Source organism: Populus trichocarpa, chromosome 6 (genome assembly GCF_000002775.5).
Source record: "Populus trichocarpa isolate Nisqually-1 chromosome 6, P.trichocarpa_v4.1, whole genome shotgun sequence".
In the NCBI taxonomy this organism is placed as follows: Eukaryota; Viridiplantae; Streptophyta; class Magnoliopsida; order Malpighiales; family Salicaceae; genus Populus; species Populus trichocarpa.
The window spans coordinates 1699791-1712388 of NC_037290.2; the positions used below are offsets into that span (position 1 = coordinate 1699791).

Here is a 12598-nt window from a genome sequence, read left to right on the forward strand (position 1 = left end):
TGATCAAACCAAGGAAGGTGAACTTTGAGTGACCTTTTTTATACTCAGCCCGAGCCAGGATCATCCTCAACCCGCTGAGAATGAGAATGACCCGCCGGGATTCAATAACGGTGGACGCATCAAACCAGTTAAATTTTGCAAAGTTTACTAGTGCAAACACTACTTTTAGAACAGATTTTGTACTTTTCCTCAATTGATCTGGTAGTAATTTGACATGATCTGATGGGCTAGCAGAAAGTCAATCGGTGGTCCAGGCATTATTGCTGTCGTAGTTGAGCCATCTGCCATCAAGAACACAGAAATCAGAAAGCTAGTGGTGGTGGGAGCCAGTTTGAAAAGGGCATAAAACTTTACTGTGAGACTCGAAAGCTTGAGTGAAATCCTAGGCATCCAAGGACATCACCTCCCAGATCAACAAAGCTCCCTGGATCATTGTGAAAAAATGATTGGCAAACGAGAAGGCAATCTCTACAAGGCATTTGGATATATCCACTTTATTTTTGTTCCTCATTTAGATTTTGTTTGGCAAAGCAGTGCAAGCTGTGCTTCATATGAAAAAAACACCAAAATTGGTGTTTTTTCATGCGAACCACAGTTTGCTGCACCGTAGAAGCATCGTGTAGCCAAACCACACGGGCACTCAATAAAATTTGTAAGAACGTAGTCTCTTTCGGAGAAATGCTGGAACCAGAATATTGTGAGGCTTTCGCGCTTCTTACTTGGTAAAATGCCGCACAAATTGGTGTCTGATAAGATCCTGCCTAAGCATTCAAAAGGGATAGTAAATTTCTAGAAAACATGGTGCATTACTGGTGCAACGCATCCTCATAGACTTTTAAAAAAAAAACTGCATGACACTGCAGGAATGCTTGATAACCATTAGGACTAGTGCAGTTTCTGCTTTTAGGCATATCAAACAATATCCAAGATGTGTATGTTCATCTATTCAGCTAAAATGTTCATTAATTCAGGTTTCATGTAACCCGGCATGGCCTAGTGGATCAATCTAATGACTAGCCCCCTGACATTGAAAAAACCCAGTATTTTTTTTTTTTTAAATATCATTTAGATTGACCCGCGTCCAACTTGATACAGCTAGAACCTCCTTAAAAAAATAGCAAGATTGCCGAGATCTGCTAGTAAATCACAATCATCTCTGTAGATTGCTTATCAGAATCATCTTGACAGCTCAACGAAATGGGAGAAAGAAAATTAACTAATCATATCAAAAAGACTCGTTGGAAATCATTTTCTTTCACCATATGGGGTCACTAGCTGCCATGCACCATGATTCATTCTCTCTCCCATTGCCTCCTTTTTCTCTCGAACGAAGCATGGAAAAAAATAGCAAGATACTAATAACTTTCAAGGTATAAAAAGCCAGCTATTGCAGGTCCGCTAGACGAGGAGACAGGAAGAGAATTAGTGTTTTTGTTTATGATAAGACTTGTGGGACCTACTCAGATTTTAGTAACATGGCAGCTCTTGCATGGCACAGAAAATCCAATTTATTTCAAGATTAACCCATCAAATTTATCTACTTTGGTTGTGTTCACAAAACAGAATTCACAAACCATTTTTTTGACGGGCCCTCAACTATTTGTTACCGATGCGACGAGCCCTTTGACCAAAAATCCATGAACATGCACACATGTAGAAATTGGTTAAAGAAACACTAAACAGGTTGATAGGTGATGAATTGTCGATGGACAGTACCAAAACATAGAGATAGCATAGAAGGTTAGCCCAAAATAAGTTGTTTTTAACACTCAGGAACTACATGCCGAGTATCATTAGGTTTTCCTATCACCATAACTGGTCCTAATGCATATATACATACAAAAACTCGAGCCCGCGACAAAAGATCCTCTAGTTTTTGCCTTGTAATTCACAAACATCAGCAGAAAAACATAGAGCTGCAGACATTCCGGTGTAGCTCAGGAAGCTCGGGCACAGGGGTTTGCCCAGCAGAAGTTAGACCTCCATGGCTCGAGGATGTCTCTGACATGTCATCACACTTCAAGAATTGTGAAATCTGAGTTGCTGCCAAGTGAGCATAACGGACAGGAGCAACTGCAAGAGGATTATATCAATAAAAATTGCTCAACAGGAGTGGATAAAACGTGTTTGGTGCAGAACATGAAATGATAAATGGCTAGTGACAACCATTCCCTTGTCAAATTCAAAATAGAAAAAACTAGCAGCAAATATAAATAAAAATGGCTAGCTTTAAGCATGGAGGTTTTCAATTCCCAATCTCAAAGTAAAGATGCATGAGCATGACAGTATAGGGATTTGTTCATTACCTACAGATATTGCTGTTGTGCTTCTTTGGTACCTGCAAAGTTTTCAACAGATTACCATAAATGGACTTCAAAATACCTTTTTAAATAACAAAGCAAACCAAGATGAACTTACACATAAGACAAAGAGTGAATCAACTCCTGTAGATCATCAGCTGAAAAGCCAATCTCATCTAAAAGAACGTGATAATGTGTTGGCCTTGTTGTTCCCTAAAAAATCAAATGGTGAGTAAATTAGATCATTAAACTAAAACTAATGCTCTCTCTCCCTATCAGACGAGCAACCAGCATTGCCCATTTATGTTTTGTCCGTTCATGCATGCAAATATCCACAACTAACTACAGAAAATAAAGGAAGTTCAATGATAAAAACTCACTATCATCCCTGCATGTGCACACATGTAGAAATCATAGCTTTGTGGGTGACAAACAGCATTATCAATAACGGTTCCTGCATGTTGGGAAAAGGGTGTATAAATATCACCAAAAATTAATCAAACTTGCTCGTTCAATTAGAGTTTGTGAATGACAACCAGGAGGAACATTGTCTGGAGATCCATCTTGGAAAAATTTAGTGTGATGATTTTTCTGTGCAACAATAACAGTGAACTTGGGTGACCAGCTTTCATCAAGGAACTTGCATGCCTGATGAACATAAAAAGGAAGGTTATTTTCAAGAATATGTATTTGTAAACTAGTTAAAATTAACCTTTTGTCATTGGTTAGTATTTTAATAGTAAGAAACCTCAATGATTTGATCCAGCTCGATGTTGAGGACTTGATTGAACTGTGACTCGCTAACTCCATCCCTTTTTCAACATTGGAACAAAAAAAAAGAACAAAAACAAATTACCATGGGCTTTTAATGATGGAAAAAGGTTTACGAGACAAGTTCATAACTAAAACATAAAATTTATTGCGACATAGTAACTTCCTTTCAAGGCTGGAAGAATAGGAAAAAAAATGATAATTCACAAGAATGCCAAAACATTTCAAATGCCTTATCATATGGAACAGAGACTTCAGATATAACTTTCAGCATATTCGATACGAATAATGGATCTCTTTACCCTCATTAATTTCATTGAAGCAAGGCCCTCTTGCTTACAGGATCCATTATGTCAAACATAGCAAAATGTAGATGTAACAGAAGAAAGATAAATAACCAACAGTGCAAGGACCACGAAAGCCAGTTCAAAGGAAAGGAAACTGACCTGAATATGATTATCTGAGCTGGTTTTGTTTGGCCAGAACTCCTATAGTAGTCCAACAACAATTCCCTGAAATTGATAGGATTTCAAATCTCTATTGAGGTACAAGGGCATTTGGCTATAGAAAAAAGACAACTCTAAATGTGTAGTTAGTAGAACTTTTTTAAATGATAATGGACATAAACTGCTCACCTGACAATCCCAGAATCATCTTTCTTATCCGGTGTTAGTGTAAAAAGAGAATCTACCATCTCAACTTTTGGTGACTGACTACGCACAGAAGCTCTATAACGAGAAAGTAGAGGCCAGTTTCTAGAACTGACAACCTATGGAATTTAGAAAAAAAAAATCACATAATAGTTTTGAGATGTTGAACAAACTTAAGGGGAGATTGTAATGAAAAGGCAATTTTTTTAAAAGGTCAACCTTCATGTCAGAAACAAATGAGGAAAGAATTATATCCTACCGCAGCAATGGAGGGCATGTCAGACTGACCAGGCGAACCATGTGATACATCCATTCCAAATATTATTGTAGGAACCTTCGAGACGAATGGGATGTTTCGTGATTGCTCCATGGCCAACAAAGAATTCAAACCACCAAGCTATCCAGACATGGAGAAAATTTGGTTAAGTTAGAAAAATATACTTTTGCTGTGAGTAAGAAAGAACAAGAGAAGAATACTTTGAATGATCCATAACGGGATGCTAGCTCACCTTAGCATTTATCTTCAGGAGAACATTAAGTATATACTGCTCATTAACTCTAGTGGGTGCCAGGCATTGATTGAAAATTCCATATTCTGCAAGATTCTTTCTTTTCCAAGGACCTTAAAGAACAAATTTATCAGGAAAAACAATTACTGCACAGAACATTAACTAGTTTTATTGATCAAAAGAATAATAAAAGCAACAGCAGGGATCACATATGATGACAAATTAGCTAACCATATATGTCAGAGTTCTTCCTATCAGGAAGAAGACACACGAGAAAGCGAGGAGGTGCATTTGGAAATGCTTTCTGTATCTGTTCAAACATCTTCTCCACTCGAACAAGAGGCGGTGCCCGTCGAAACTGACCATTCTCTTCAACAACATCCACCGGGTCACTTATGAGCTGCACCAAAGAGAAAAGAAAATATTTAGGACAAGGAACTAGATTCAAAGGATCATTACAAGAAACAGTGCACAAAATTTTGATAAAACCTACAATCCCTTTCATTTCTCCAAATCTTATCAAATCTCTGACTAGACCACGCACATCACAACGAGCAGAAAAGTTCACCACGGCCCAGTTTTCAATTTTAGAAGGTTCGAAAAATTTCTGCATGAGAGGTAGGTTTTTTATTATAACCACTGATACTAAAAACGAAGGTAAATTGCAGTGTAGACTAAATTCCAAAAATCACCTTATGATTAAAATTCCACCGCCCATTTCTTGGAATAACATCCTCGCCATTTCCTGCCTTTAACTGTTACAAAAGAAAAGGAAAGAAAGAACAACTCTGGTGATTCAGGGCCTTCAATGTGGACAGTGCTGACAAAATCCAAGAGAACTAGAAAGAATTTGTAACAGATTACAGTATATCAATGGATAGAAGACTAGAAACCTTTGGAGCAGTTAGGACACGGCCTTGAACTTGAGTAAACTGGCTGCTGATGGTGATACCACAAGAACGCAACATTTGTTCTGCAGCATAGTTGTTGCTTTTCATAACCTGACAAAAAGTGGCAGTTTATCATAAATATGGAGCAGTATAAGAAAAAACAATCATCCTCAATGAAAACCAATGAGCAAAGACTTACATCAGTTAAGATCCTAATTTTTTCTTGTGGTTTTTGTCTTGATTTTTCTACTAACTGTGATCTCTGAAGGACAGTTAGTGCCTTTATATAGCGTTGCAAGGGAAGCAGTGAACAAAGCTGGATATAATTCAGAAATTACATTAGCGCAGACAGAGGTCAACAAAGAAAGATGTCTGGCAGCGACAATGGAAAAAAGGAAAAAGATCGAGTCACCTCGACAGGAATGTAAGTGGGCCTTTTAGGCTTGCCAACATTGATGCAAGGCAAATCTCCAGAGTAGCGTAAATCTATGCTGCGATGATTTACAAAATAATGGTAAACTGTAATGTCAACACTTTCAACATCATTTCCATCAGATGCTCTTGATTTCAGAGAGAACCTACATTTTGGAAAAGAAGGCATGAGTACATGAAAAAATAATAATGGATGGGCATAGTTGTATGTCAGCAACATAGCAAATGGGCAGAAATAACATAAGATGAGAACGACTAACATTTGCTCTTTGCAAGTATTTTCACTCAAGCCAGTGATTCTGTACTCTTGATTGGTAGGTGACACCCTTATCCTCAGATTTTTCAATGTTCGCTTAGCCTATCATTGAAAACATGCAGTAAGAAGCTACATGAACTTGGTAAAGTGAATTTGCTGGTGGAAACAGAATTTGTACCTTTGCCCAGTCAATCTGAAAGGGGTTTGACACATTCTGGTTGGCTATGAGAAAGTCAATAAGAGGCCCAGGCTGTATTATCGTTGTAGTCGAACCATCTGCCATTAAGAACACATATTAGTAACATGGGAGACAGTTTGAAAAAAAATATGCCTCAAAGTGAAACTCACCTATATTTAGGGATAATCCACCCTGCGAGGTTCTAAAGCTCGAATGAAATCCTCGGCATCCAAGGACACCTCCTCCCAGATCAACATAGTTCTTTGGATCATCGTGAAAGAATGACTGGCGAACAAGAAGGCAACCCCTGATAGGCAATTAAGCATATAATGAGTAAAACAAGGTAAACTAAGATAGAAAGGAAATGGTAGCTAGATCTGTACTCACTGTTTGGCTGCATGCTGTCTTAAAATGATGTCTAAGACTCTTAAGGCTTCCTGTGAGTTTTCTGATTCTTGACCACGCAAAGCAGCTGCAATAGCCTGCATAGGGATTTTGGCAGCAAAACTCATCTCCACTTTAAATGTTTTGGACTGGAATGCCCGCCTCATCCTCTTTTTATCAGTCTCGTTTGGACTTCCGTTGCCAACAGGACTGCCATTTCCAGAATTCCTGCACACAAAATAATCCCATTTGTCATTTACAGTTCATAAAGAAGAGGCAAAATGCATCCACATACCTATTTGATGAGAAACTATCGAGCAAAACAGTGAATTCCATTTTGTTTCGAGGCAGAGCACCAATTGTAAATAAGCTCTTCTCTCCATCATATGCAAAGTCCTTCCCAGCAAGGTCTGAGCCATAGGTCTCATGAACTTTATCAATTAATCTTCTCCCAATGCCCTTTGCATCAATAGGGCGACCATCCTCATAAGACAAGGAAACCTAATTCAATGAAGAACAGAATTATAGGGAAGAAAAGAAGAAGAAGAACCAAAGCAGACAGATTACACGCACAAGGAAACTCACACAGTAATGAAAAAAGTGGCCACCAGTATTAGAGATGGAAACTTTGAAATGATTTGAGAGCAGTTGTATTTTTTGCCCTCTAGACCCAAATCCACGCCTGGCAATCGGGGAACGTTTTGGTTTTGATATCTTTTTTGTTTCCTCCGGAACAGAGTCTGTTGTCAATTGAACAGGAACTACATTTGGCGGTATCTCAGGTGGAGGTGGAGGGAGGGCATCAGGTGGAGGGAGGGCATCAGGTGGAGGGAGGGCATCAGGTGGAGGGAGGGCATCGGATGGAGGTGGAGGGAGGGCCTCTGGCTCTTCAGTGGATTCCATTTTGTGCCTGAGGAATGAAAAGAGACAAACATGCTAATGCATCAATTGAAACAAAGGTAAGCTATGAATCTATGAAAACATTACTGAAACCAAAAATTAGTTGAATGATCAGAAATAAATAAACCAAAATGTTCATTCAGGGATAGCAATATAAACAGCAAAACATTCAATAACTGATCAAATTCAATAAGAGAATCATGCCTAAAGCTCATTGCATGATGCTGAGTAGAAATAACTTCACTTTTTAAGTAAGCAGCTTCATCACTATTATTGGAATCCAATTTCATGTCCACTGATGATTCCTAACAAGACTTAAGGAGTGATTCCCAGAAATTTAGTCCATTGCTAGTGCAATTCTTCCTTTTAGACTTGCAACCATAAAGGTGCAGATTCAAGTCTTAAGAGAGGCCACTTCACACCTGATCGTTGCAAGGTGGAACTATCTCCAAACTCCCCACCCTAAGACCTCATTTATGGAACTATAACGGGGTACGGCCTTTACATGTTAACAGGGCCAGGTTTAATGGTAGGTTCTATACATTACTTGCATTCCATTACACCTGGAAACTTGAATGACACCTAACAATTGCTTCACAGGCAACTCAACTTAACTCGATTGGCATTGTTAGGATATGACATGATATCCATATATAAATTATGCAAAACAAGTGTTCACTTAATCAAGTTCTATATAAAAGCAACATCCAAATTAGAAAAATCCCTACTACAACTCACGTTACAACTAAAACACCCTTGGATAGAAATAACCAGAATTGCTAAACCTTAAAAGAGAAATGACCAAAATTGTTAAGTTAACTCTAGGCTTGGAATCTGATTAGTGATAGCATGAAACAAGTCATTGTGACACACACATTCCTGTTTTTGGAGGCATAAGATTTACGCATCAGTTTGCCATCATTCAGCTATTGTTGATGTTACAATTAAACAGACTTGCTATGCACTGCACATAACTTTCAAAATGAGATTTTGTTTCATAAGGCTTTTTTTTGAAGAAAAATACAAGCAGAGAAAAAGAAGTCCTCTTGTAATGTTTCACAATGACTTGACAAGAACAACTCAATTTAGCAACCATTTCCATTTTACTGACTTTTGAGGATTCAGTCAACTTGGTCAAGTTCCTACTCAGCTCTACTATATACCTTACCAAAGGAAAAATAAGGAGGGCACCCACAGGTACAGTGGAGGACATGAGAGTCATTTTGGGAAAAAACAAGGGTATATTAGTACTTGACACAAATCCAAACACCGTATCCAATACAGAATAAAGTATCAAACAAGAGACAAAATCTAAGACAACACTATGCTAGTAAAAAGCGCTAAGATAATACTAATAATCTATCTAAAGAACACAACAGATAAACTTAGAGAGAGAGGATGCGGGATTAAAAGACTAAAAAAGTACAAGCTCGATAGTTTCACGAGAAAGATAAGGGTATAACAATAATTTGATACTTAAGACACCTTCATACATACAATAGAAAGAAGCCCCTTATGTCTATTATGTTATCCTCTTAAAATCGTAAACAATTTGTCCTTTGTACGGAATAAAATTTGCAACACAGGCCAGGTTTTAGCAACAATTTTCTTTTTAGAAAAAAAACCCAGAAACACAAATAGCAAGAAATTCTTTCCTGTTTAAACATACAAAAAAAAAAGCCTTAAAAAACAGCAAAAAACTCTTTATCACACTTGCTGGTGAACAAAGGAAAGCCCTCTGTGTCAAATAGAGAAAAGAAACAGAAAAAATGAAAAATCTGCTAACTTTTAAAGAAGAAACACCTATTAATAACATAGAGCAGCTGTTAAATTAAGCGAAATCAGTCCTTTTTTGTAACCCATTTCAATCTCATAGCCCTCGGACTTTTGTAAGTGAACCCTTGAAAAACACAAATGCTCATATGAACATGTGCTAACACACAACACATGAATTCAAAAAATGGGGTTTGTAGTTGGAAAAACAAAGAACTTGAAACTTGATCCAGTGTGTGTTAGAGAGGGCTGAAGTGGTTTTGTGAAGGGTAATAGTGTCTTTTTACAAAACGCACAAAATTGGTATCTAGCAAGTCACAACAAGAATCTTTCAGCCAGAGAAATGTAGAAGCTTTGTTTGTGAGTGTTAAAGCCCATGAGTTAAACTGAAACCTTAAACAAAAGAAAACAAGAACATAACTTGTGTAAGAACACATTACACAAAAACAACCCCAAAAATAAACAACACATGTTTCCAACGTCAGGAATCAAACTTTAAGGAAAATAAAGAGCGAGAAAAAGGGAACGACCATGAAACCCACAACTTGAAGCAGATCAAAAACACAGAGTAATTAACATGAAATGCATGGTCAAACCCATAAAAGGAATCAACTCTCTTGCTTATTTACCTCATAGTATCAAGCTAAGAAACCTTGAAATTTGAAAAGGACCAAGATTTGCAGGAGCTAAACAAAACCCAGAACTCAAAAACCTCGAAAGTAGGGGAGGGAGGGAGAGTGCAGCAGAGAAAATGGAACTTGTGGGTTCTTGTGTCGAAAAAAGGGAAAATTTTGAAAGTACAAGCAGGAACATAATCCAGTGACATAGCTGTGGTCACAGCACTTGGTAAAAGAGACTGAACTGTAGTGCTGTTTACCTCTTGGTTTAATGATTCACTTGGTCCCTCTATTCTATATTTTGTATTGGTTCGATCCCTTCTCTTTTATCTACTCTATGGCATCTGACATCGCAACTTAACACCAAGATTTTACAGCGTTACGAAATAAATAACAATATCTTCTTAAGCGGTACAATGTGATTATTTTTTAAAATATTTTTTATTTAAAAATATATTAAAATAATATTTTTTTTATTTTTTATAAATTATTTTTAATATAAACATATTAAAACGATCCACAAATATTAAAAAATATATTAATTTTAAGTAAAATAAATCAAAAATTGAGTCCAAATTTTGTTGGTCCTGAAAATGTTTTTAAGATCAAGAGTAGAAGGATGGTATTGAAAAACTTGAGTAAATAGACTGGAATAAAATAAAATTGAAATTAGAGGGACAAGATTCACCATTGACCCTGAAATGTGCAGTTGCTATGCGACTCTTGCCTTTGGGCAGTTAAGCATGTATTTTAAATATATATTTAATTTTTATAATTATTAAATTAATATTTTTTATAATTTTATTATACGGCATCAAATATAAAAAAACATTATTTTAAATTGTCTTCAATCAATAAATTCTTTTAAAAAAACATCAGACAGGGATGGAAAGTTTCTCCCATCAACACCCGCCAACTGGCTCTTGTGGTGCTTTGTCACTCACTGTCACGGTTCAAAAGTTTTTTTAAAAAAAAAAAAAAAATTTCTTTAAAATTTATTAATTATGAGCTTATCATATTCATATTTAGGCTAATTTGTTAATTACCAATTATTGAACATTAAATAACTGGGAACAAGATATTGTCCACTGCACAGTGAGAGGGAAAAAATCTTTGGGAGTTGAGTGCATGGTAGGAGAATTTGGGCTCCGTGGATAACATTGTTTTGAAATCCGGCCAGCTTGGCGGGTCAACTCAAAATCTAAATGATCCGGAACTGAAATCAAGTCAGGTTAAAAAAAAATAGGAAAAGTCATGACCCAGCGGTTTGACCCGAAAAAACCCGGTTAAAACTCAGTTGCAACCCGTTAATTTTTGTTTTTTTACTAAAACGATGTCGTTTTGATTTTTTTAAAAATATAGATTGACCCGGTCAAAACCTAAAATCCAGGCCTTGAACCGGGCCGGATTTAAAAACTATAGTGGATACCTTTCGTGTTTTTTTAGTTTTTTTTAATATATATTAAATATATATTTTTTATATTAGCATATAAAATTATTAAAAAAATCAATTTAATATTTTTTAAAACTAAGCAAGTTTTTGAAACGCACCGAATACAAGTTGAAAACTCTCCAACTAGAATGCATGTTGATCAATACTAAGTTTATTCTCGTGTGATTTTGTGTGCATGTTTTTCCTTAAGAATTGAATCTGAAAAATCAAGAAGTGAGGCGAATTTCTTTAACTATAAAACTAATTATATTTAGAACTTGTTTGTATTTACATTTGAAAAATAATTTTTAAAAAATATTAAAATTTTTTATTTTTATAATGTTTTTATATTGTTTTAATATGTTAATATAAAAAATAAAAAAAATTATTTTAATGCATTTCAAAGTAAAAAATACTTTAAAAAGTAACCGCTGCCACAATACTAATCTGACTCTAAATTAATAAACTTGATTTTAATGCTAGAAAACTAACTCAAAAATATATTTCAGAATAAAAAAATAAAATATACATTTTATGAAATGTTTAGTGCACCTTAAGCTATGAAATCTACCATGTTAGATATGATATAAACAAAATTAGATTTTGTTTATTTAGTATTTCAATATAAGTGTGTGTGTAAAAGTTTTATATTTTTTTATGAAATTAACGGGTTATAAAATAAACTTGTTTATGAAATAATTTTAATGTGAATTTTATATTTTTAAAAAATAGAAATTAAGAGAGACACCTCCTTTATTTTTATTATTTACATCTTTTCTATCTCCAATAGAAATAAAATGCTACCTCAAGACTCAAAAACATGTGATCCTAACCTAAGGTTTTAAATTAACCTCAAAATATAACCTCAATCATTTATTTTTTAACATTAAATGCTATTGCTATCAAGGTTGTCAATTTCATTCCGTTTCGTTCGAAATGACCGAAACATTCCATACAAATTCAAAAAACAAAACAAAATGGAACAATTTTCATCTTATCTTAAATCTCGATCCATTCCGGATTTTTCAGCTAAATTTCGGCCGGAAGGTTCCGGTTCTATTCCACATGTTCCGTTCCGTTCTTAAAAAGCTATTGAATCAAATTGAACCTTATTCAATTTAATTAATTAAACCATCCAAGTATAAAAATCTCTTTTTCATTACTATTTTCAATAACAATGATATTAAAAATAATATTAACAATTATTATTACTATTTTCATTAACAATGATATTAATTTTTTAAAATTAGATTTATCACTAACATATATGATTTATATTCATGTTTATACTCTGTAGGAATTTGAGCAAAATAAAGGATGTTTTAGATTCCATTAGCCTTAATAACATTGACCTAACTTTATATTTAAAATATTTGTGTTAAAACATTTTACTTTCATAATATTTTGATATTTTATTTAAGTTGAATTACTTTAAGTTAAAGATCTATTTAATCTTGACTATTTATAAATATTTTAAAATTTGAAATTATATTTGTTTGACATTAT

The 12598-nt window shown here is 35.1% G+C and overlaps 1 protein-coding gene across 7 annotated transcripts; it reads right to left on the reverse strand.

The window, feature by feature from the left end:
• Positions 1-1664: 1664 nt before the first annotated feature.
• LOC7479625 (protein argonaute 4A) lies at positions 1665-9893 on the reverse strand. Of its 7 annotated transcripts, none has more exons than XM_052454205.1 (24): positions 9673-9892; positions 7237-7280; positions 6956-7158; positions 6666-6871; positions 6374-6598; positions 6157-6293; positions 5987-6084; positions 5813-5910; positions 5533-5698; positions 5320-5436; positions 5124-5231; positions 4923-4985; positions 4724-4837; positions 4462-4630; positions 4231-4343; positions 3981-4118; positions 3707-3840; positions 3518-3583; positions 3049-3112; positions 2837-2948; positions 2681-2754; positions 2419-2513; positions 2307-2338; positions 1665-2073 (listed from the first exon to the last, which is right to left on the reverse strand). In XM_052454205.1, exons 1-24 carry the CDS (start codon positions 9675-9677, stop codon positions 1898-1900), a joined length of 2757 nt encoding a protein of 918 aa, XP_052310165.1. In that variant the 5' UTR covers positions 9678-9892; the 3' UTR covers positions 1665-1897. The 7 variants fall into 7 exon arrangements, with proteins under 7 accessions (XP_052310165.1, XP_052310163.1, XP_052310161.1 ...); XM_052454203.1 differs by having other exon boundaries at positions 6956-7177; positions 7232-7280; XM_052454201.1 differs by having other exon boundaries at positions 6956-7180; positions 7211-7280.
• Positions 9894-12598: the final 2705 nt, after the last annotated feature.